Genomic DNA, 21,727 nt, shown 5'->3' with positions numbered 1-21,727 from the left:
GAATCGGAAGCAGGCTCCAGGCTCTGAGCTGTCAGCACGGAGCCCGACGCGGGGCTTGAACTCACGGACCGTGAGATCATGACCTGAGCCGAAGTCGGACGCCCAACCGACCAAGCCACCCAGGCGCCCCTCATCTAGAATATCTTTATGGAAAAATTAAAAACTTGAAAAAAGTGACTAACATTAGACGACTTCTTTCCAACTAAATTTTTTTCATTGTTTGTTTTCTTAGTGGAAGAAAAACAAAAGAGTCTTAAGAAAAGCGTGGTCATGTATTTTATTTTTATAAATACATAAAAGGTATACTTCCATGAATGATTGGTTGTACCAAGCTTTATATCACTAAAATATGATACACTAGGAGAAAAAACCCAAAGACTCTCACATTTACCAAAATAAAACCTCACACTGGTATCAAGAGAGACCTAGATGAATGATCTGCTCATATTCTTGAGTACTTGGAGATGGAGAGTATGTCTCTAGAAATATTTCTTTCCTTTAGGTCCTATCTCCGAATTAAATGACAGATGCCAGTAATCAGAGGGTTTCTTCAACAGTGTAAGGAAGCATCTCACAAAGGCATCACCAAGAGCACTTAGTGAGTTCTTGCCTATCAGACTACAGCTATGTTAAAGTACATGGAAAGCCAATATTATTTAGGTATATGGAAGATAACTTTATATCTTACAGGAACTCACTGAAAAATCTTCATTTTCCCCCTCCTCTACCATATAACAATCCAGTGAAGAAAGAAAGAAGAATCATGGGATTAAGTACTAAACTCAACTTCTAATCAAATCTGAGTACTTTCTTCCAGCATTAAGATTATTACAAATGATTTCGTGGTAAAAGTTATATAATCACTTTTTTTTTTTTTAATTCAGAGTTTGCTAAATTCCATTTAAGAGTTTGCTCTCAAGCAACGTACTTTAAAAATAATTTTTAAAACATCTTTTAAAATACTGAGACACTGCAATTTTTTTTTAATTTACATCCAGTTAGTTAGCATATAATGCAACAATGATTTCAGAAGTAGATTCTTAATCCCCCTTACCCATTTAGCCCAATCCCCTCCCACAACTCCTCCAGTAACCCTGTTTGTTCTCCATATGTAAGAGTCTCTTATGGTTTGTCCTCCTCCCTGTTTTTATATTATTTTTGCTTCCCTTCCCTTATGTTCATCTGTTTTGTATCTTAAAGTCCTCATATGAGTGAAGTCATCATATTTGTCTTTCTCTAATTTCGCTTAGCATAATACCCTCCAGTTCCATCCACGTAGTTGCAAATGACAAGATTTCATTCTTTTTGATTGCCGAGTAATACTCCATCGTGTATATATATACACACCACATCTTCTTTATCCATTCATCCATCAATGGACATTTGGGCTCCTTCCATACTTTGGCCATTGTCAATAGTGTTGCTATAAACATTGGGGTACACGTGCCCCTTCGAAACAGCACACCTGTATCCCTTGGATAAATGCCTACTAGTGCAATTGCTGGGTCGTAGGGTAGTTCTATTTTTAATTTTTGAGGAACCTCCATACTGTTTTCCAGAGTGGCTGCACCAGTTTGCATCCCCACCAGCAGCAAGACACTGCAATTTAATCTACTTTCTGACAAAACTAGTGCTGAAGATCAGATTTTACTTTAGTTGATAGATCCACTGGCAGCTTACCTTCTATCTTTGCTTAGACTAAAGAAGGCTTGCTTGCTTGCTTTCTTCCTTTCTTTTTCATTTTTTTAATGTTTACTCATTTTTGAGAGAGAGGGAGAGAGAGAGACAGAGCACGGGCAGGGGAGGGGCAGAGAGAAAGGGAGACACAGAATCTGAAGCAGGCTCCAGGCTCCGAGCTGTCAGCACAGAGCCTGACATGGGGCTCGAACTCACAAACCAATAGATCATGACCCGAGCCAAAGTCAGACGCTTAACTGACTGAGCCATCCAGGTGCCTCAGGAAGGCTTTCTTAATCTATTGACATATTGAGCCCAATAATTCTTTGTTATCAGAGATGGTCCTGTGTATCACAAGATATTTAGCAGCATCCCTGGCCTCTACCCATTAGATCCCAGTAGCAAGCATTCTACCTACTCCCAGCCATGACAAGTAAAAATGACTCCAGACATTGCTAAATGTCCTCTGAGAAACAAAATCACCCCAAGAATTGAGAACCACTACACTAATGGTACCCATAAGAAATAAGAGAGAAAAATCTTCAAATTCTGGGAATTAATAAATACCTACAGAATAAATTTAATTACTATAACACCACTAAGAAAATTAGTACCCTCTCACTCAAACTTGTGTAGAGAAAGATCCACAGAAATAAAATATTTACCTAGTGTCTTCCTTCATATAGCAAGGGGAAACTGAATAGACAAAACTATAAAATTATTCATAAAACTGTGGTGTTCTGGACTTTTCAAATGCACTGTGGTACAAAATTAATCTACTTACCTTTCTTCTCGTAATTTTCGCACTCGTTCAGCCCTCTCTCGTTTCTCTTGTTCTTCAAGAGCACGCTGTTCTGTTGTGTCTCTTTGGATGCGTTCATTTAAAGCATCAAAGTCTCTTGCAATGATATGTAGGAGCCAGTAAAGGCCTTTTTTAATGGACTTGTCAATTTTCTTTCCATAGCCCAAGACTGCTGAACAAGGTTCCTGAAAAACCGAAATTTATTTGACTTAAAGATTAAAACTAAGAGTTCTCCACAAAAATGTTTATAAACTATTAAGTGTAATTACTGGCAAATCAAAACTAATCCATTAATTAATTATATGAAGCATCTGTTTATTTAACTTATAAAACACACTTTTGCAATGATTACTAAACATTAGTACATATAATCTGATATATTTTGTGGATAATATCTGTAAGCTGTGAAAGACATTACAAGAAGTCGACAGTGCCAATTATAATTTTAAACAAACTCATTGGAAGACAAAACTGCACTGCCAGAAGAAAAATACCCCTACTTATTAAAAACAGAAGAAAGTTTTAATTCCTTATACCAGGGAATTTATAGCATTAAACATCTTTTAAGATTGACACCCTAATGGCCATCTTCTGAAACCAGAAGGAGTGACTAAATCTTCTGTCCACCTTTCTTAAGACTGTAGGATAATTCTCCTGATAAAATCTTCCAAACTCATGATAACCTCTCCTATGCTTACATTTTGTATTTATAGTAGAGCATGCTACAATTTTTTTTTTTTGTTTTTTTAACTTATTTTTGAGGTGGGGGGGGAAGAGAGACTATGAGCAAGTGAGGGACGGGCAGAGAGAGGGGGACAGAGGATCTGAAATAGGCTCTGAGCTGATAGCAGAGCCCGATGTGGGCTCAAACTCAACAAACTGTGAGATCACAACCTGAGCTGAAGTCAGACACTTAACGGACTGAGCCACCCAGGCACCCCTCTACAAAATTTATAGCATGACATGTTTGTGTAACTTAAAGTTCCTATCAGCAATATCTTAAACAAAAAGCAAATCTAAAGTCTTGGAGATCATGAAAGATAGTTTATGGAAGCAACAACCAAACAGAAAAACAAATGTTATAGTATTAAATAATATCAACAGAACAGGGAGAATGTGATTTCCTGGGTTAAAAAAATTTTTTTTTAAACACTAATAAATTATCTTGTTAGCTGCCTACCACCTAATTGCCTATCACCTCTACAAAAACATATCTCATAGGGCAAAAAATCACCAAAAACTTACTATTTGACATAGGCACTTGTGCTCATTGACCAATTTTTCCAGAGACAGGCATTCAATCACATCAGCTTCTCCTAAAGCCCCTTCCTTGTCTTGTTTATTTGCCAACCTAGAGAGACATAAATGAAGTAGTTTTATAGCAAATGTATAAGCATAAAATCACTTAGAATTATTTTGATCATGTTCTTCTTAGTCTAAAGATTTAAGCCTACTGATTACAAAACATACTGGTTTTAGAGAGTATTGTAGTATCTATGTTATCATTTTCACTTTATTTATTACTGCTAAAATAAGTTTGTAAGATTTGGCCTATATAAAAGGAAATCAAGTAAACAAAAGTGTCAAGAAAATAAGCAATAGGTCAATAGGCCAACAACAAAACAAGCTATAAAGAGAAAAAGAAGTGGACTGCTAGTTTCCACAGCCCTCAGCAATCGGTTCCAGCTTTCACATTAATTATGTCCTTACCTTTTTTTTTTAATTTATTTTAACATTTATTTATTTTTGAAACAGAGAGAGACAGAGCATGAACAGGGGAGGGTCAGACAGAGAGGGAGACACAGAATCTGAAACAGGCTCCAGGCTCTGAGGTGTCAGCACAGAGCCCGACGTGGGGCTCGAACTCATGGACCTGAGTTCAGATCACGACCTGAGCTGAAGTCGGACGCTCAACCGACTGAGCCACCCAGGCGCCCCATGTCCTTATCTTCTTAAAATACAAACTGTATCATGTTTTCAAACACCCAGACATTCATTCTGAGCCTGTACTATTGGAGTTCATCTATATTTTCAGTGTGTGAATATGTCCACATAAATGTGCAACCTATTGGAGAGGTGGGGCCACTTTTTAAAAATTTTTTTAATGTTTTATTTTTACTTTTGAGAGACAGAGAGACAGAGAGAGAGAGAGAGAGACAGCACGAGTGGGGGAGAGGCAGAGAGAGAAGGAGACACAGAATCCAAAGCAGGCTCCAGGCTCTGAGCTGTCAGCACAGAGCCCGGTCGAGGGCACGAATCCATGAACCACGAGATCATGACTTGAGCAGAAGTCAGATGCTCAACCGACTGAGCCACCCAGGCACCCCAGGGCCACTTTTAATTTATTTGGCATAGTATTGGGCATAAAAAACATGACACTCAATCAGGAACATATTGAGGGAAAACAAAATGAAAAACTAAAATAAATTATTAAAAAATAGGAATTACTACAAAATAACACCGTTTGCCTATCAGACGGCAGAGGACAAAAGTTTAATAAAACACTGTCATGGTCAGGGTTTGACAGACATTTCAGAGCCAAATATGTTATTTAACAAATATATAGAATAATAAGTCTAATGAACCCTTATCACCTAATCTTTAAAAATTATCAACATTATGCCATTCTTGCTCATCTACTATCTTTTACTTGCCCTGCCCAGTCAAGTTACTTCACCCAGCAATTTAAAAATTAAAAAAACATTACCACAATACACTATCATGCCTAAAAAAAATTAACATTCCTTGATATTTTTTATGTTATGTCCAAATTCAGATCCAAACAAGATACACATTACAATGTATTCATTTAAATCTTTCTGAATCAATATCATCTGCAGTCCCAACACACCCACCCCTGCAACATTACCACCACCACCTCTTTTCCTCCCATGACATCTATTTGTAAAACAAAACAAGCCCTATTTGTATAGAATTTCCTGTGTTTAGTACGATTGGGCTGATACCCTCCTCATGAAGTCATTTTAACGTGCATTTCCTGTATCTGTAATTAGATACACATCGGTAGATGCTACATCTGTAGTTAGATGTACTGGTTGAAATTATGACAAGCATATTGCATAGATAGTGCTAATATGATACTTAGAAGGAATATTACATCTAGTTATACAACCTTTAGTGATATTATAATAGATCCGTGGATTCGTCTAGAGTCAGCTGGATTCATCCAAAATAAAGTTCCCAACTAACCTTTCTTTCATCTAATGATTTTAACAGGCATAATGACCTTTGCTTAATTTCATTATTTTACAAGAGCTTATCAAATCATGATTTTTCTAGTTCTATATTCCTGCTGAATTTACTAGCTATGTATTGTCTAAAGAATAAACTTTCATCAACTACTCGGTAATGCTTAAATACAATTCAGATAAAAGTCAACATAAATGTTTGATCCTTTGCTTCATTTCCTAGTTTTCCTAAGAGTGAATTGGTGCCTTATTAACCTCCAAAGGTAATCAAGTTGCTTTCTTTGGTTTGTGGAGGGATACATATCATTATGAACTCATGGATTTTAGAGGTGCCTGGCTGGCTCAGTCAGAAGAAGAGCATGTGACTCTTGATCTCAGGGTCCGGAGTTTGAGCCTACACGTTGGGGGTACAGATTACTTAAATATCTTCAAACATACATGTATATGATAATGTGTTTTAGGTTATTTTAGTCAGTGTTCTTTTTTGAGGCTCAAAGTTACAGATTTTTGGTCATTGGGAGTCCTCTTTGAACTAGCTCCTGTGTTCTTTTGGCACAACTCCAGTAATCTTTGATAGCTTCTTTGCTTTCCCATAAGAAACTATATCCCAGGGGCGCCTGGGTGGCTCAGTCAGTTAAGCGGCCAACTTCAGCTCAGGTCATGATCTGACAGTTCATGAGTTCAAACCCCACGTCAGGCTCTGTACTGACAGCTCAGAGCCTGGAGCCTGCTTCGGATTCTGTCTCCCTCTCTCTCTGCCCCTCTCCCGCTCATGCTGTGTCTCTCTCTCTCAAAAATGAATAAACTTTAAAAAAAAAAAGAAAGAAAGAAAGAAAGAAAAGAAACAATGTCCCAGACCTGAAATCGTCAGTTTCTCTAAGGTGCCCTGATTCCTTTCAGTAAAGAAGGAACTGGTATTTTAAAGACCACAATCTGGGGACTATGGGCATTTACTGCTATTGACTTGCCATTGCTTCTAGACCCTTTCAGTGGATAGAGCTAGGAAAAATTGGTTTAGAAAAAAATTAAATCATGAGCTCATAGTGATTTTTCCATTTTAAATCAAATATTAGTTTTTACTTAGCTTAATTTGTAGTTCTTTTTTCTTATACTTAAAAACTTCAGTTTGTAATCACACCGACATTAACAATTTATCATACAGTATAAAGAGTTTCAACACAACAATACCAATATTATTACTAAAAATACTTCCAAATGCAGGTTAAGATCTCGTTGTGGTTATTTTTGTCTCTAACATACATCCCACAAAAGATGAATGAGTCAAAATACTGGTTTTTAAAATTACTTGGAATAATGCTTCTCTGTGTGGCTATGCCAACATCTAGATATGTAGCCACGTTCATTTGTTTCAGGCTTCTTTTGCTTTTTACATACAGTTTTATTATTTTAAGATTTAATTTTTAAAACGTTTATATGGTTCCAAATTCAAAACTGTAAAAACAAGGTACAATCAGAACTATTTTCCATCTCTTTCCCTGTCCCTCTCTCTATTCCTTCCATTCTCATCTAGGTAACTTTTTTCATTAGTTTTTAGCTCATCCTCCCATTGCCTCTTTTTGAACATATAAACATATATATGGGGGAAATGGTATTTTAAAGCACACAATTTGGAGACTATGGAAATTCACCATTATTGATTGGTGGGGGGGGAGGAGTATTTGTGTGTATATCCACCTTTCCTTTTTGCCTCAAAAACTACTACACTATATACACTTTTGTGCACTAGCATGCTTTTTTTAATTGTAAATTCTACAATTACCCTGTAGTATAAAGAAGTCTTTTTTATTACTATATTCTTTATTAATGAATAAAACGGTCATTATACAGATGTTCCATTTATTCAGCCAGGCCTACATGGAAGGGCTTTTGTGTTGTTTCCAGTGATTTGTTGTCACAAAGAGTGCTGTGAAGAGTAAGTGTGTGATGGAGTTATTTCTTATTTTGGAAACATTCCAACGATATTATAGCAATTTCCCTCCTCTTACCCTCAAATCATAACAACTCAAGCAGCAAAAAAGGGAGAGTAAGAAAATTCAGTAAGGTGAGAGAAATTTCATTTCTAATACTTCCTGTAAGTATTTCACTCCAGTGAAAATTAATTTTGAATTGTTATACTGTATATTATAAACAGTATCACATATTGCTGCACACCTTTAGGTTTTCTACACTGAAACTGTTTCAAAGTGAAAATAGCAAGCATAAGTAAAAAGAAGAGTGAAGTGGAAGGTTTAAATATGAGCTCTTTTCTGGCTGGTATGGTTCTGAAATTCAATGATTTCATAGTTAAGTCCTTGGGATTTCCTAAAATAAAGTAGAATTCAATCATTTTAGAGTAAATGGAACAAAAAGGCTTCACCCCAAGCTTGTTTCCATTCCTATTTATTCCAAATTCTGTAACATTTAGCAAGTTTTAATACCTAAAGAAAGCAAAGTAACATCTATTTAAAGACAAACCACCTTTTTCGTAATATCTTTTATGCATAATACAAGATCAAAATTACAGAGCCTGTGCCAAATGCTCTATGTAGGCAGTTTAACAAGGACTTCCTGTTACCGGCTAGCTCCAATGAAAACGATCTTCCTTTAATCTAAAGAATAGGCAGCTAACAGGCAAAACCGGATCCTCCAGGTGTGAAGCAAGCAATTTGTTCTTCTCATTTGATACTAACAGCAAAAGGACAACTCTACGTCTAACTTATTTGACTTCATTATTTGGCTTTCAATTACATTAACTAGATGAAAACCATACAGAAATTAGCCTGTGAACTATAAGACACAGGCTTAAATAATTTGATTGAAACGTTACAGATAATTCAGCTGTTCTCTCAAGGGCAGGACTCCAACACTGCAGGTGGAAAAGCAACAAAAAGAACAAGACAAAGGTAAATAAAACTACTTTTTTGTACTTTTCAATGCAAGACATCCATAGACTGAAATGTGTGACATTTAAAAATAGCTCAACAGATAATTAAAGTTACTGGTTTGCTTAGATTTCGACCAGGTAACTGATCTGTTCATTTATACTCCTATATCTTGAATAAGGTTTGGGTTTAGAGCTCTTTGAAATAAACCACTATAATAAAAATCAACTTTTTCTTTTAATTCCTTTAAAAAATAACTTCTCATTTTGGAAACACTAGAAAATCAGATCCTCTAAAAACAAACTTAAAATGCTTTCTTTTGTAGACTATAAATTAGTCATACTGTGCTTACTTTCAGAATACTTTTACATTTAATTGTGAAAAGACGCTTATGTCCATACACATATACACATTGACACACATGTATAATATTTTTAAAGTTAAGATAATTTCCTGTAAGATCTTAATTTCTTCATTGTTTCTGAAAATCTTTTAAATTGGAAGAAATTAGATAATAACTTTGTTATAAAAGGACTACAGTAAAAATATCAAAGTACTCAGAGTTTTAATGTTTCAGTATAGTCTATATTCTATATTTTAATGTTTAAGTATATCCTAAGTACTTAAATTATAAAACTTAATATAAATATATTTGATTTGATGGTTTTAAAACTTAAGTCAGTACTATTTAAATGCAACATATATATAGGTAGTCTGATACGTTCAGAATTAAGTAATCTATAGAAGCTTAACCAAAACCTATTTTATTTTTTGATATTTCTTCAAAGTTATTTTATAATTCCTACCATGTTAGATCTTAATAAATAGCCCATTTTCAATCAAAATAATAATGACTTTTATTAAATGTTTTAAGGGTGGACTTGAAAGTTGGCTATGATATATTTAGAACACATTGTCTCCATGGCTATGTAGTTTTAAACTTAATATAAAAATCTTTTCATGTATGTACAGCTTAATAAGATAAGTGGGAGTTCAAAATTATACCAAAGTCTTAAATATTTAAACAAAAATGGTCTTACTGTTACATTACGCAAGGTAATTTAACAATTTATTTACAACAAATGAGGAGAATAAAAAAGTACTGAAAGACTGCATTATAAAAAATATGAGAATTTAAACTCTGAGAAAATATATGCAATTTTCAATATTTCTTTTTAGTTTGCTTTCCATATTTAAGCAGCCCAAGAGGTGAATTTTCCATGAACAGATGCTTTCACTTTGAATTAGGAAAATGTTACAAGTTGTCTTCACACATAAAAGCAAAAGAATACTCTATTTCATGTTGGATAAAAACTGGTTACATTTATTAAAATAGTGTGTATTTAATACAGTAACTGTAGAAAGAAATTTCTTACTAAAAAAAAATCTATAAATCTGTAAATATCTGTCTCAAGGTATATGTTTCTTAAAGTCATTAGGTAATTTTTACTCATATTTCTGTTTCTGAGAATGTTCCCTGTTTGTAATAGGGTGGAGAAAGTTTTACGTCATACAAAGTTTACTTTTCTATTTCCCAGAACAAATTGTCAAAGTTGATTACCATATTTATAAATTAGTCTTCTTTCTTTTTGCAAATATCCTATTTAAGCTCAAGATAAGTCAGTTATTAACAGTACAATTAAAAATTGTATAGCAACACAGTAAGCTAAACATACTGACAGAGGATTCATATTTGGATAGAAATCTTCCAACATTAAGAAAAATACATTTAAGGTACAGAAAGATTATATACAATGGTAGTCTCATCAATTTCATGTAGCCTAAGCAATTACACACTTATGGCTTCATGAACTCTGTCTCTTCCAACTTTCAAATTCTAATATACTTATATGTCTCACTTTACTTAATATTCTAATTTATGAAGCTGTAAAATTAAGAGGTTAAATTGGAAATAGTTATGCATGTACTTATGAAAAGGTAACTACTAGGAAATACAATTTATATGTAACATGTAAGTGCAACTGAGTACCTCCTACATTAAGTCAATTTTGGGGCAGATTAAGAAGAATTTAAGGAACATTCTGAACTATGTTAACTCTGTAAAGATAATCACCTATGACTTTCAGTCAAGATATACAGATATCCCACCCTCTTGCTACAAACATATGGAAGTACGGGGTGCCTGGGTGGCTCAGTTGATTAAGGTTTCGACTCATGGTTTCAATTCACATGATTTGTGAGATGGAGCCCTACGTCAGGCTCCACACTGACAGCGCGGAGCCTGCTTGGGACTTCTCTCTCCCTCTCTCAAAATAAAACACATTAAAAAAAAAAAAAAAAAATGTAGACATGTTTGATGTAGTCTTAAGGGAAAAAACACAAAATTTAAAATTGCATCATTACATTTGAAGTAAGAAAGGGAAATTTCCAGATGCTAGAATTGAAGAGGCGACACACAGCCAAAATGGAAAGCAGGAATTAAAGCTAACTCCATACAAATACTTTACCTTAGAGGCTGCAGTTTAGAATTTGTGCATAATAGGGGACTAAAACTGAGCTTCCTAAAGTGGTAAACTAGAAAAAAATAGAATATAGTTCATATACAGTTACAGGAAAATCTGTTGGATTTAATGTCAGGATTACAGTGGGAGGTGAGGTATCCACTGAGGCTATAAAAATCAGTAAGAAAAAAATCCAGACCCATATGTATATACCTGGGCTATAGAAAAATCACTAGAGAAAAATCAAGCCCATATTTATAGTACCTGGGCTAAGAAGGCAAACTCCAGAGGGCCCTAGTCATGCCAAAAACAAACAAACAAACAAACAAAAAAAAAAAATGGGTTAAGGATGTATCCATAATGCAGAGCACTCAGGACATCCTTGTATAATATAATCACCTACTACTGACAAAGGTCACAAAATACAGCTGCCCACCACCAGAAGAAACAGTCTGTGGCCACAACAAAGGAATTTATTCCTAAGAAACCAGAAATAATCTAATAATTTAAGGTATCTTTAACATAAATACACTTTAAATTAAATGTTCAAAAGAAATATGCTGTCTCTCAAAAAAATAAAATAAAACATTTAAAACAAGAAAAGAAAGAAAGGCATTGGATCTATAAATGAAGATCAACACAGTATAAACTGTATCGCTGATTTTATATAAACATTATTTATTATAATATGCATGCCATGATACATAGCACTGAAAGGAAGTCTGTTTTTTCTTTAATATCAGTAACATATTTACACCTACAGAATAAATGATGTGGAATATTTACTTGTTTTTTTCTGGAATAATTATTAATATTAATGAATAGAAAATACTATCAATATATTTTGAAGGATTCCTTGAAGCATGTTTTATTCAAATATTAAAATGTGAAAAAAAATATTAAAATGAGGTACACTAGGGAACTAATCTTTCAAGAACAGAAACCCAGGAAAAGACAACCTTAACAAGGGTGAGAGTCAAATGTGTTGGTTTCCAAAATCAGTGACAGTAAAATTTACTTTTCTAAAAGCACTTACAAAGGCATACTGTGTTACAATAGCAATCTGAAATATTCTATTCCTTAAAACATTTTTTCAAACTATGATGCTTGAGAAAAAGGCTTTTGATGGCACTGATCACTTATTGCTAATTAAAACAAACAAACAAACAAACAAACAAAACCATATCTATCCAGCCATAAAAATGTTAGAGGGGGTTGTTTCAGGATTTGTTCTAAACCATGCCACCAAGGAGAAAGTTGGGGACATTGCGGTTCTTGAGAACTGTGAAATTTAAGCATTGCCAAAAACTACTTAGCCATAGATAAGCATTAAACAGGACTTAATTTTCATGAATATAAAAATCAGAATCTGTTTTGTTTTGGTCCCTACCACCCCCATCTCTCATCTGAGCCTCTAATACTCAGCCTTTTCTTTTTCCCATGTTATCAAGGATAAAAGTCAGTTTTTTCAAAAATAAAAGTGCAAAAAACAACATAACTATATAAAGCATAGTATATACATTGTAGCTGTAAGAATTCATAGTAACAGGTTAGTAGAAAACAGAAATCTGTGTACATATATAGAAATGAAGTATTACTTCTTATCTCTCTTATCTCAGCCTATGACTGTGAGCCTAAACAAAATATAACAATACCTATCTCTACCATGGTATCAAGGATAGGATTCAAAGATTCTTGGAGACTTTCTGTAACATAGGTATATGAGATAGAATTAAATCTTTTTCCTCTTCTAAACTGTAAAGTGCTTAATTTGGTCTAATTATACTACAGGTTATAATAAAGCTGCAAACAACATAATTATTTTAGCTCTGATATACTATATTACCTTCTGCAAGAACTTTATTTTTTAGTCTTTATAGTAATTATACTAATTTATTATAGTACTTATACTAAAAACACTATTTGATATAGATCAACTTCATTTAGAGCATATTTCACTAGGATAACCTATTTCTAGTCACTATAGAAATCAGAAAAAGAACAGATCTGCAATCAGGTAGTCTTGTATCTGAATGAGGTTCTGCCACTTTTTAGTTATGTGGCCTCTGGCAAGTCCCTTTACCTTTCAGACACTAAGAAAGTTAGAGGAATAGCTAAGAAAGTTAACATCCAAATAAGGGGAATTTTAAAGAAAGTAATACAAAGAGAATGGAAAAGATGAAGTTTTTGAAAAATTAGGAACCTCCTTTCCCCCCCCGAAAAAAATCCTAAATACATCAATTTTCCAGACTGAAAAATCATTCAACTTCCAGCAAATAAATGCAAAAAGATGTACCCCAAGTCATGTTATTGTGAAAATTCAGAACACTGAGATTAAAAAAGAAAAGGCCAAGACTTTTATGAAAGGAAGGGGAAAAAAACGATCCTATTTAAAATACCAGGAATTCTATGGCAGATTTCTTAAGGGCGACAAAGAATGTTAGATAAAAATGCAGCAAGGTTTTCAAAATTCTATGGAATATAATTTCCAAGTAAGAATTATATCTGCAGAAAATCTGTCATTCCGGTATTAAGGATAGAATAAAAATGTTTTCAGAAATATAAGTGATCACCACATTTATGTTTTAAAAGGAAACTATGGTATGCCCCCAAATCAAGGGAATAAACCAAGAATAGAGATGAGGAACTAGGGATCAGGAGGAGATAATACACAAGAAAAGAGAAAAATATCCAAACATAGCAGCTGTGTAGTAAATCAGGTCATACTAGAGGGTTTCGAGAAAGAAGCCTCAGAAGATGGAATAACAACATGAAATAAAAGAAAAAGAATACCTACTATATTTGAATATATTAAGAGGGTATTTTCAGTTCAAGTCAAGAGTTTAGAGTGAAGTAGTAATGCACATGTACAAAATTAAGCAACTAAAAACCTGAGGTAATTAGTATTTTCAAGAAAAATTTAAAAGTTACATGGTTCTTGATCTGAGTAGTGGTTACATGGATGTGTTCACTTTGTGAAAAATCATCAAACTATACATTTTTATTTGGGACACTTTCTGTATATGTGCAAATACTTCAACAAAAAGCTTTCTTAAAGTGAAAATACACATTTCCTAGCCTTATCCACTGAAAAGGCCTAGAAACAATGAAAAAAATTATCTGAGAAAGAAAATATAGCCATACTACCTTTTGTGACTCTGGTATATGTAATATTTGGGTAGTCAGAATAATGTAAACAGAATACTAACCAAAAATTGTGATATAACTATACTGAGAGGGAAAAATTGAGGGAAGACTGGGGGTATAATGTGGTTAAACCACATCTTTCATAGCAGAGATACAATAGAATATTTAAAACTGAAAAAGCGGAAACACCTATGGAAGCAAATTACCTAGAAACAGAGAGTTTAAAAGTAACATACAGCTAAGGGGCTGGAAACAACTGCCTTTGGGAATGGGAAAATGGAAATGAGGCGTGGTGGGGCAGGCAAGGGTTGGCTGTATATCTTTACAAGCTTTGAAGTGATTTGACTTCTTAAACTGTCTATGTGTGCTAATTTGAGGAGAAAAAAAATCATATTTTAAAAGCCAATTTAAAAAAGACAAAGTTTTGGGGATGCAAGCTGGTGCAGCCACTCTGGAAAACAGTATGGAGGTTCCTCAAAAAACTAAAAACAGAAGTACCCTACAACCCAGCAATTGCACTACTAGGCATTTATCCAAGGGATACAGATATGCTGTTTCGAAGGGGCACATGCACCCCAATGTTTATAGCAGCGCTATTGACAATAGCTAAACTATGGAAAGAGCCCAAATGTCCATCGATGGATGAATGGATAAAGAAGATGTGGTATATATATATTATATATATATAATATAAAATATATATATTATATATATAATGTATATAATATTTATATTATATATATATATATATAATATATATAATGGAGTATTACTCGGCAATCAAAAAGAATGAAATCTTGCCATTTGCAACTACGTGGATGGAACTGGAGGGTATTATGCTAAGTGAAATTAGTCAGTCAGAGAAAGACAAAAATCCTATGACTTCACTCATATGAGGACTTTAAGAGACAAAACAGATGAACATAAGGGAAGGGAAACACAAATAATATAAAAACAGGGAGAGGGCAAAGCATAAGAGACTCATAAATATGGAGAACAAACAGAGGGTTACTGGAGGGTTGTGGGGGGGGGGGTGGGCTAAATGGGTAAGGGGAACTAAGGAATCTACTCCTGAAATCATCGTTGCACTATATGCTAACTAATTTGGATGCAAATTAAAAGAAATAAAATTAAAAAATAAAAGAAGGAAATTCTACATTTGCAACAACATGGATGAAACTGGAGGACATTATGCTAAGTTAAATAAGCCAAACAGAGAAAGACAAATGTTGTATTGTATCACTTACATGTGGAATCTTAAAAAAAAAAAAATTTGATTTCATAGAAACAGAATAGAAATAGAATGGTGGCTGGGGAAAGACTGAAATGAGCAGAGATAGGTCAAAGAGTACACACTTTCAATTTAAAGAAAAATAGGTTCTGAGGATATAAAGTACAGCATGGGGACTGTGGTTAATAATATGGTGTATATATTTGAAAGTTGCTCAGAGTACATCATAAGTATTCTAACCATACATGCAAAAAAAAAGGCTAATTATGTGAAGTGAAGGATGTATTCATTATATTGAAACTGGTAATCATTCCACAATGTATATGAAATCATCACACTGAACACTTTAAAAATATACAATTATATTTGTCAATTATTCCTCAATAAAGTTGAGGGGGAGATTGGAAGAAAAGCAGTGTAAAATAAAGAAATTACCTCAGCCAAAAAAAATAAAAAAATAAAAAAAGACAAAGTTTACAAGCAACCTGACATCCTAAGCACTAAGGGGAGGGGTTTATTGTCAGCATCAATAAGGTAATACCAGAGAGAGCATATAGATAAGGAAGTAATAAATAATGCTAAACCAAACAAAGAACAGTAGGGAGCTATTCAAGACACAACATTAAGCTAACTGACTTTTTAGCATCAACCTCCCTCTACACCAGAAAGAGGGTGAGTCTTTACCAGAAGTATATAGTAAATTATGGGTGGTAATTCTGCTTTCACAAAGTTGCCACATGAGAAAAAGTTTCTACAATCACTTCCCAATGTTTTTGAGTGTTTTTAAATATCTTCACCAGCATGATCATCAGACATTTAATAAAATACTGAATACAAAAGAGCATATAGATGATCCCAGCTTTATGTAATATATATATATATATATATATATATATATATATATATATATATATATTCTGGGAAATTTATATTATAGATCTCACACTGGAAGAAGCACTAGCCTAGAAGCCAGGAAATCTTGCATTATTTAACCAGTACTACCATTAACAAGCTCTGGGTAAGACATTTAACTTTTCTGATTCTCAACTTTCCCATAAGAAAAATGTGGAAATTGATTAGCTAACTTATAAGGCTTCTTTCTGGAATCCCATTCATTGCCTTGGCACCCCATTTCCTACAGCCTGGGTACTATCCCATGGCTCTTCATCTTCTCAACAGTAGGTCTCATAGTTCAAATACCACCTTAGAGAAGATTTGCTTAATTGATCCATCAAGATCTAAAATTGTCTCATTTATTTGTTTAATTGTATATTGCCCATCTCCCCTCAGAGAGTAAATTATTCCAGGACAGGTACTATTAAATAAATACTACAGTATTTAAAACTTTGCATATAGTAAGCCTCAATAATTATTTGACAGAATGTCAGTCCTTTAAAACCAAAGGAATATTATTAGGACACTGGTTTAACTTTTCGTGCAATGCAGGCCTCATTTCCACATCATCAACTGGGTCATCAATCAAGAATCTTGAACATCTCCAGTGACAACAAGCCTATTAACTCATGAAGCAGTTCATTCTATCTTGGGACAACTCTACTCATTTGAAAAGTCTTCTTTACACTAAATCAAACCTCTCTCCATGTAATTTCCACTCATGTCTCTTGGATTAATGCCAAGTTAAGTCTGGTCCCTCTTATACATACAGACCTACACATTTCAGAAAACAGTTGTAGATACTCCCTACATCTCTGTTGCAGGAAAAGTATTTCCATTCTTTTCAGTGATTCTCCTTGTATTATGTCCCTGAGATTGTCTTCCAATCTCAACCTTCCCGTGATAGTATGGAAATTCCCAATTTTTGAATTCTTATCTCAAAACATCAGAACTTAACACAGTCCTTCTCTCATTTGCTTTGACTAACATAAAGTCAGTGGAACAAATATCTTTCTTAGTCAATCTAGACATGACAATATTATTCATGAAAGCATAATGATTATTCTGATATAAAGCTCATAATCAACTAAAACCTGCAGTTATTTTGATCAGCACTGCATGAAGATAGGATCTTCCATTTTATAGATGTAAAGATGCTTTCTAAACAATTAGTTGCAATATTTTATATCCGTCCTGGTTAAACATAATTTTGTTCCTTTTAGTAGAGTGTTCTATGCTATTTTAATCTTTGAATCCCAACTCTGTACTTGAAGATCTCTCCAAATTATGTGTCATCAACATATTTGATAAGTATGCCTTCTGTGACAACACCCAAATCACTGATAAAAATATTTGCATAAGCAATATCAAACACTTACATCCCATAGCATAACAGCATAACATTAGCAATACTGGCTGATTTTTCTCTGGCTTATACTGATATTATGTGTGGTTCAACACACTATTTGTAACTCCCCAACAGCTTCTTATCTGCAAAAATATCATGAAAGGCATTATTAAATGCCCTTCTTAAGTCAAGATGTTCTATGAAAATAAAGTATTTTATTAACATAGATTGTCTTTTTAAATATATTTTTGTTTTTATCTAAATTCCAGTGAGATAACATATATACACATACACACACACACACACACACACACACACGTCCATAATTTGGAAGTAAATAATACTGCTATAAACATAGGGGTACATGTATTCCTTTGAATTATTACTTTTGTATCCTTTGGGTAAATATCTAGTAATGCAATTGGTAGATCATAGGGTAGTTCTATTTTTAACTTTTTGAGGAAACTCCATACTGTTTTCCAGAGAATACATCAGTTTGCATTCCCCTTACTCATTTCATTTTATATATACGCCTAACAATGAGTGTATATATATTACATATACATAAATCAATATATGTACATATAAATTATATATGTATATACATACATGTGTATAGACCTAAACACATATATATGTATATATAAATTATATATACTTTAACTTGGCACCCCATTTCCTACAGCCTGGGTACTATCCCATGGCTGTTTGCATAAATTATATACATATATATGTGTGTGCATGTATATGTGTGTGTGTATATATAATGTACACCAAATTTAATCCTGTGGATAACGACCAACACAGGATGTGATGTCAACCCTATCAGCACCCAAAAATAGCATTTTATATATTGTCATTTCTGAAAAAATAGCACTTAATATGAATTGGTAGAAATTTTGTTCTAAGTCTGGATATCTTTGCAAAGGAATGCTAAGAATAAGGAGTCAGCATAATCAAACCAAGCATATGTGGATATAATGGATATGTATATATATATACATATATATATATGTGTGTATATAATGGATAAAAAAACAGTGCTATGTCAAATGTGTTAATCAATCTAGAAGCCTCAGAAATTAAAAAAAAAATCCAATATTATCTATATTGCTTCCATCTTTCCTATGGAATCTGCCCTGTCACTAAAATGCATATTTAGCAAATGAGTTTAACATTACATAGACCAAATTAATTAGGAACAATATCTTTAGTAATAAGGGCATTTTCAAAGTGCCCTTTTACTCCTAAAAGTTGAAGATATGGTCAAATCTTCCATTTTAAGATATATCCTCTAGATGCACAAAAAGCTATTAAATGGCAGAATCATGAGATGAGACTGAACTACTTATTTGGGGGCAACTGTATCTCTATCACTGCTTTCTCAGCTATTTCACCCAACTGAACAGGACTCATAGTAGGCCCACAGGGTATGCAGTAACTTATAAATTATTTTACATTACTTTTCCTATTCAGTTATCTTTATGAGGAAATACTTACTGATTTTTCTAATTTTTCAAACTCTTTTCAGAAAACTAGGAGGATTTTTCCTGGGAGACACACATTAGCTATGTGAAGCCAACCGTTACTGAGAGAAAATGCCAAACTTTTCTTTGTTCAACACAATCATTTTTGCTTCTTAAAAGGAAACGGAAGATGAAAGACCGACTTCAAGAACTAAAGCAACGAACAAAAGAAATCGAACTCTCCAGAGACAGGCATGTGTTGACTACAGAAGCAGAAGAACAAGGGGTGTTTTTGCAGCAAGCTGTTATTTATGAAAGAGAGCCGGTAGCTGAGAGACACTTACATGAGATCCAAAAACTACAGGAGAGTATTAACAATTTGACAGATGATGTTCAAAAATTTGGGCAGCAACAGAGAAGTCTGGTGGCTTCAATGAGAAGGTTTAGTCTACTTAAGAGAGAGTCTAGCATTACAAAGGAGATAAAAATACAAGCAGAACACATTAACAGAGGTTTGGATGATTTAGTAAAAGAAGTTAAGAAGTCAGAGGCTGAAAATGGTCCATCAGCAGTGGTGACAAGGATACTTAAATCTCAGCATGCTGCGATGTTCCGCCAATTTCAGCAAACAATGTTTGCATACAATGACACATTAGCAGCAAAGCAGGAGAAGTGCAAGACATTTATTTTCCGTCAGCTTGAAGTTGCTGGAAAAGAAGTGCCTGAAGAAGAAGTAAATGATATGCTTTATCAAGGCAAATGGGAAGTTTTTAATGAAAGCTTACTTACAGAAATCACTATCACTAAAGCACAACTCTCAGAGATAGAACAAAGACACAAGGAACTTGTTAATTTGGAGAACCAAATAAAAGATTTAAGGGACCTTTTCATTCAGATATCTCTTTTAGTAGAGGAACAAGGAGAAAGCATCAACAATATCGAAATGATAGTGAATGGTACAAAAGAATATGTTAACACTACTAAAGAGAAATTTGGACTTGCTGTAAAATACAAAAAAAGAAATCCTTGTAAGGTATTGTGTTGTTGGTGTTGCCCGTGCTGTGGCTCAAAATAAAGAAGCTATTTTAGACATTTTTTCCAGTTGTAGAATGAAGGATGTCCCATATTTCAGCATCTTTCTTCATTTTACAGATCCATTCACATACCTTTCATCATTATTAAGTCATAATTTTCCTCTTCAGCCCTTATCTGCTAGACCAACAGAAACTTCTTCAGTCAGGGACAAAGCAAGTCATTTATTAAACCAAAAACAGTATAGTTAGTTAACTTTAAACTCACAAGTTAACTACTAAAAATGAGATCAATGATCTTATGTTTCCATTCAGGTACCAAGCTCTATTATGTATTTTGTAACTTTTAATGCCTTAACAAGATGAATGTAAGTGACAACTGCTTAACCAATCCTTCTGGCTCATTTGAGAGCATTTCAGTGGTAAATTAAGTGCATGAAACAAGACCTCAAAAAGTGCTATATTAAAATCAAACCAGAAGCTGTGTCAAATCTTTTATGCTCAGATGGGTAAGTTAACTCGGTGGTCAACAAATCATGGAAAAATCCAACTATGTACTGAATGAAGAGTCTGGTTGGTAACTGAGAGCTGAATCTAGCTTAAGGCCTAAGAAAGTAAGGCGCTGTTTTCCTGAACTTGGGTCCATTCAGGACATTGTAGTACAGATCAGGAAGGTTGGCAAAGAAAGTAAAAAATAAAGGCAACTGCATTCTCAAAAGATTCTCTATCACTTTACGGTGAAGCTGAACACTGCACAATGGTCTAGGGATATAGTCTAAACTCACACAGGAATAGAGTTTTGGAATTCACATTTTAATGGAGAAAGCAGGTAAAAAACAAATACAAATATTAGATACTGTTAAGCTCTTGGCAGAAACTTAAGGTATTGAGAAACTGACTTTTGGAATGGCTTCTTTTCCTTGGGTGGTCAGTGAAGGCCTCTCTGAAAGGGAACATTAAATGAATATCTAAATGATGAGGACAAGGAACAGTATATCCCAGGCACAGTACAAAGGACCTGAGGATGATATAACTTATTCTGTTTAAAGAAAAATGAGCAGTACAGCTGTATCATAGTAAGAAAGGAGTAATGAGGTAAGAGATAAAGTTAAGAAAGGTCAGCAGGGGCTAGATGAAAGGCTTTGTTGGCCATGTAAGTCCGAAGTTTACAGCAAGTATAATCAATGTAAAGCCCTGAGACTGTCTCTAGCCTGAAAATGACATTATGTAATTTATCTGAGAAAAATCATCTTGTCTGCTGTATGTGGGTTAGAATGGATTTGAGGCAGATGAGTGGAGGACAAGGATGCAGGTATAGAAAACCACCAGAAGGGTAATGCAGCAATCCCAGTAAGAGATGGTGGAAGCCTGGACTAGGATGGGAATGGAGGTGGTGGTGGGGGTAGCATTACTAACACTCAAGGTTAATAAAGTGTGTTATGTCTCAGCATTGTTCTAATAATTTTACAGTTTTGCCCACAAAAACACTAGGTATGGTGAGGTTAAATAACCTGTCCCAGGCCACAGAAACTGTGAGAATCAGAATTTGAACCCAGGCTGTCTGATTCCAAAACAAAT

The 21,727-nt window shown here is 34.1% G+C and overlaps 2 protein-coding genes across 4 annotated transcripts in view; one reads left to right on the top strand and one right to left on the bottom strand.

Annotated features, from left to right (window-relative positions):
- Positions 1–21,727, bottom strand: part of ARL13B (ARF like GTPase 13B) — a 67,947-nt gene that overhangs the window by 18,332 nt on the left and 27,888 nt on the right. For all 3 annotated transcript variants that reach the window (XM_060640209.2, XM_060640212.2, XM_060640211.2), the window contains exons 4-5: positions 3,725–3,830; positions 2,462–2,664 (exon numbers count right to left, since the gene is read on the bottom strand). In XM_060640209.2, the coding sequence (XP_060496192.1) occupies positions 2,462–2,664; positions 3,725–3,830 (309 nt within the window). The remainder of the gene's footprint in view (positions 1–2,461; positions 2,665–3,724; positions 3,831–21,727) is intronic.
- STX19 (syntaxin 19) lies at positions 8,491–21,380 on the top strand. The gene is made up of 2 exons (XM_060640214.3): positions 8,491–8,591; positions 19,184–21,380. Exon 2 carries the CDS (start codon positions 19,309–19,311, stop codon positions 20,191–20,193), a length of 885 nt encoding a protein of 294 aa, XP_060496197.1. The 5' UTR covers positions 8,491–8,591; positions 19,184–19,308; the 3' UTR covers positions 20,194–21,380.

The sequence above is a fragment of the Panthera onca genome, chromosome C2 (genome assembly GCF_046562875.1).
Source record: "Panthera onca isolate mPanOnc1 chromosome C2, mPanOnc1 haplotype 2, whole genome shotgun sequence".
NCBI classification, from domain to species: Eukaryota; Metazoa; Chordata; class Mammalia; order Carnivora; family Felidae; genus Panthera; species Panthera onca.
The sequence above is the reverse complement of the archived record's forward strand: the minus strand, read 5'-3'. Positions and strand labels throughout refer to the sequence as shown.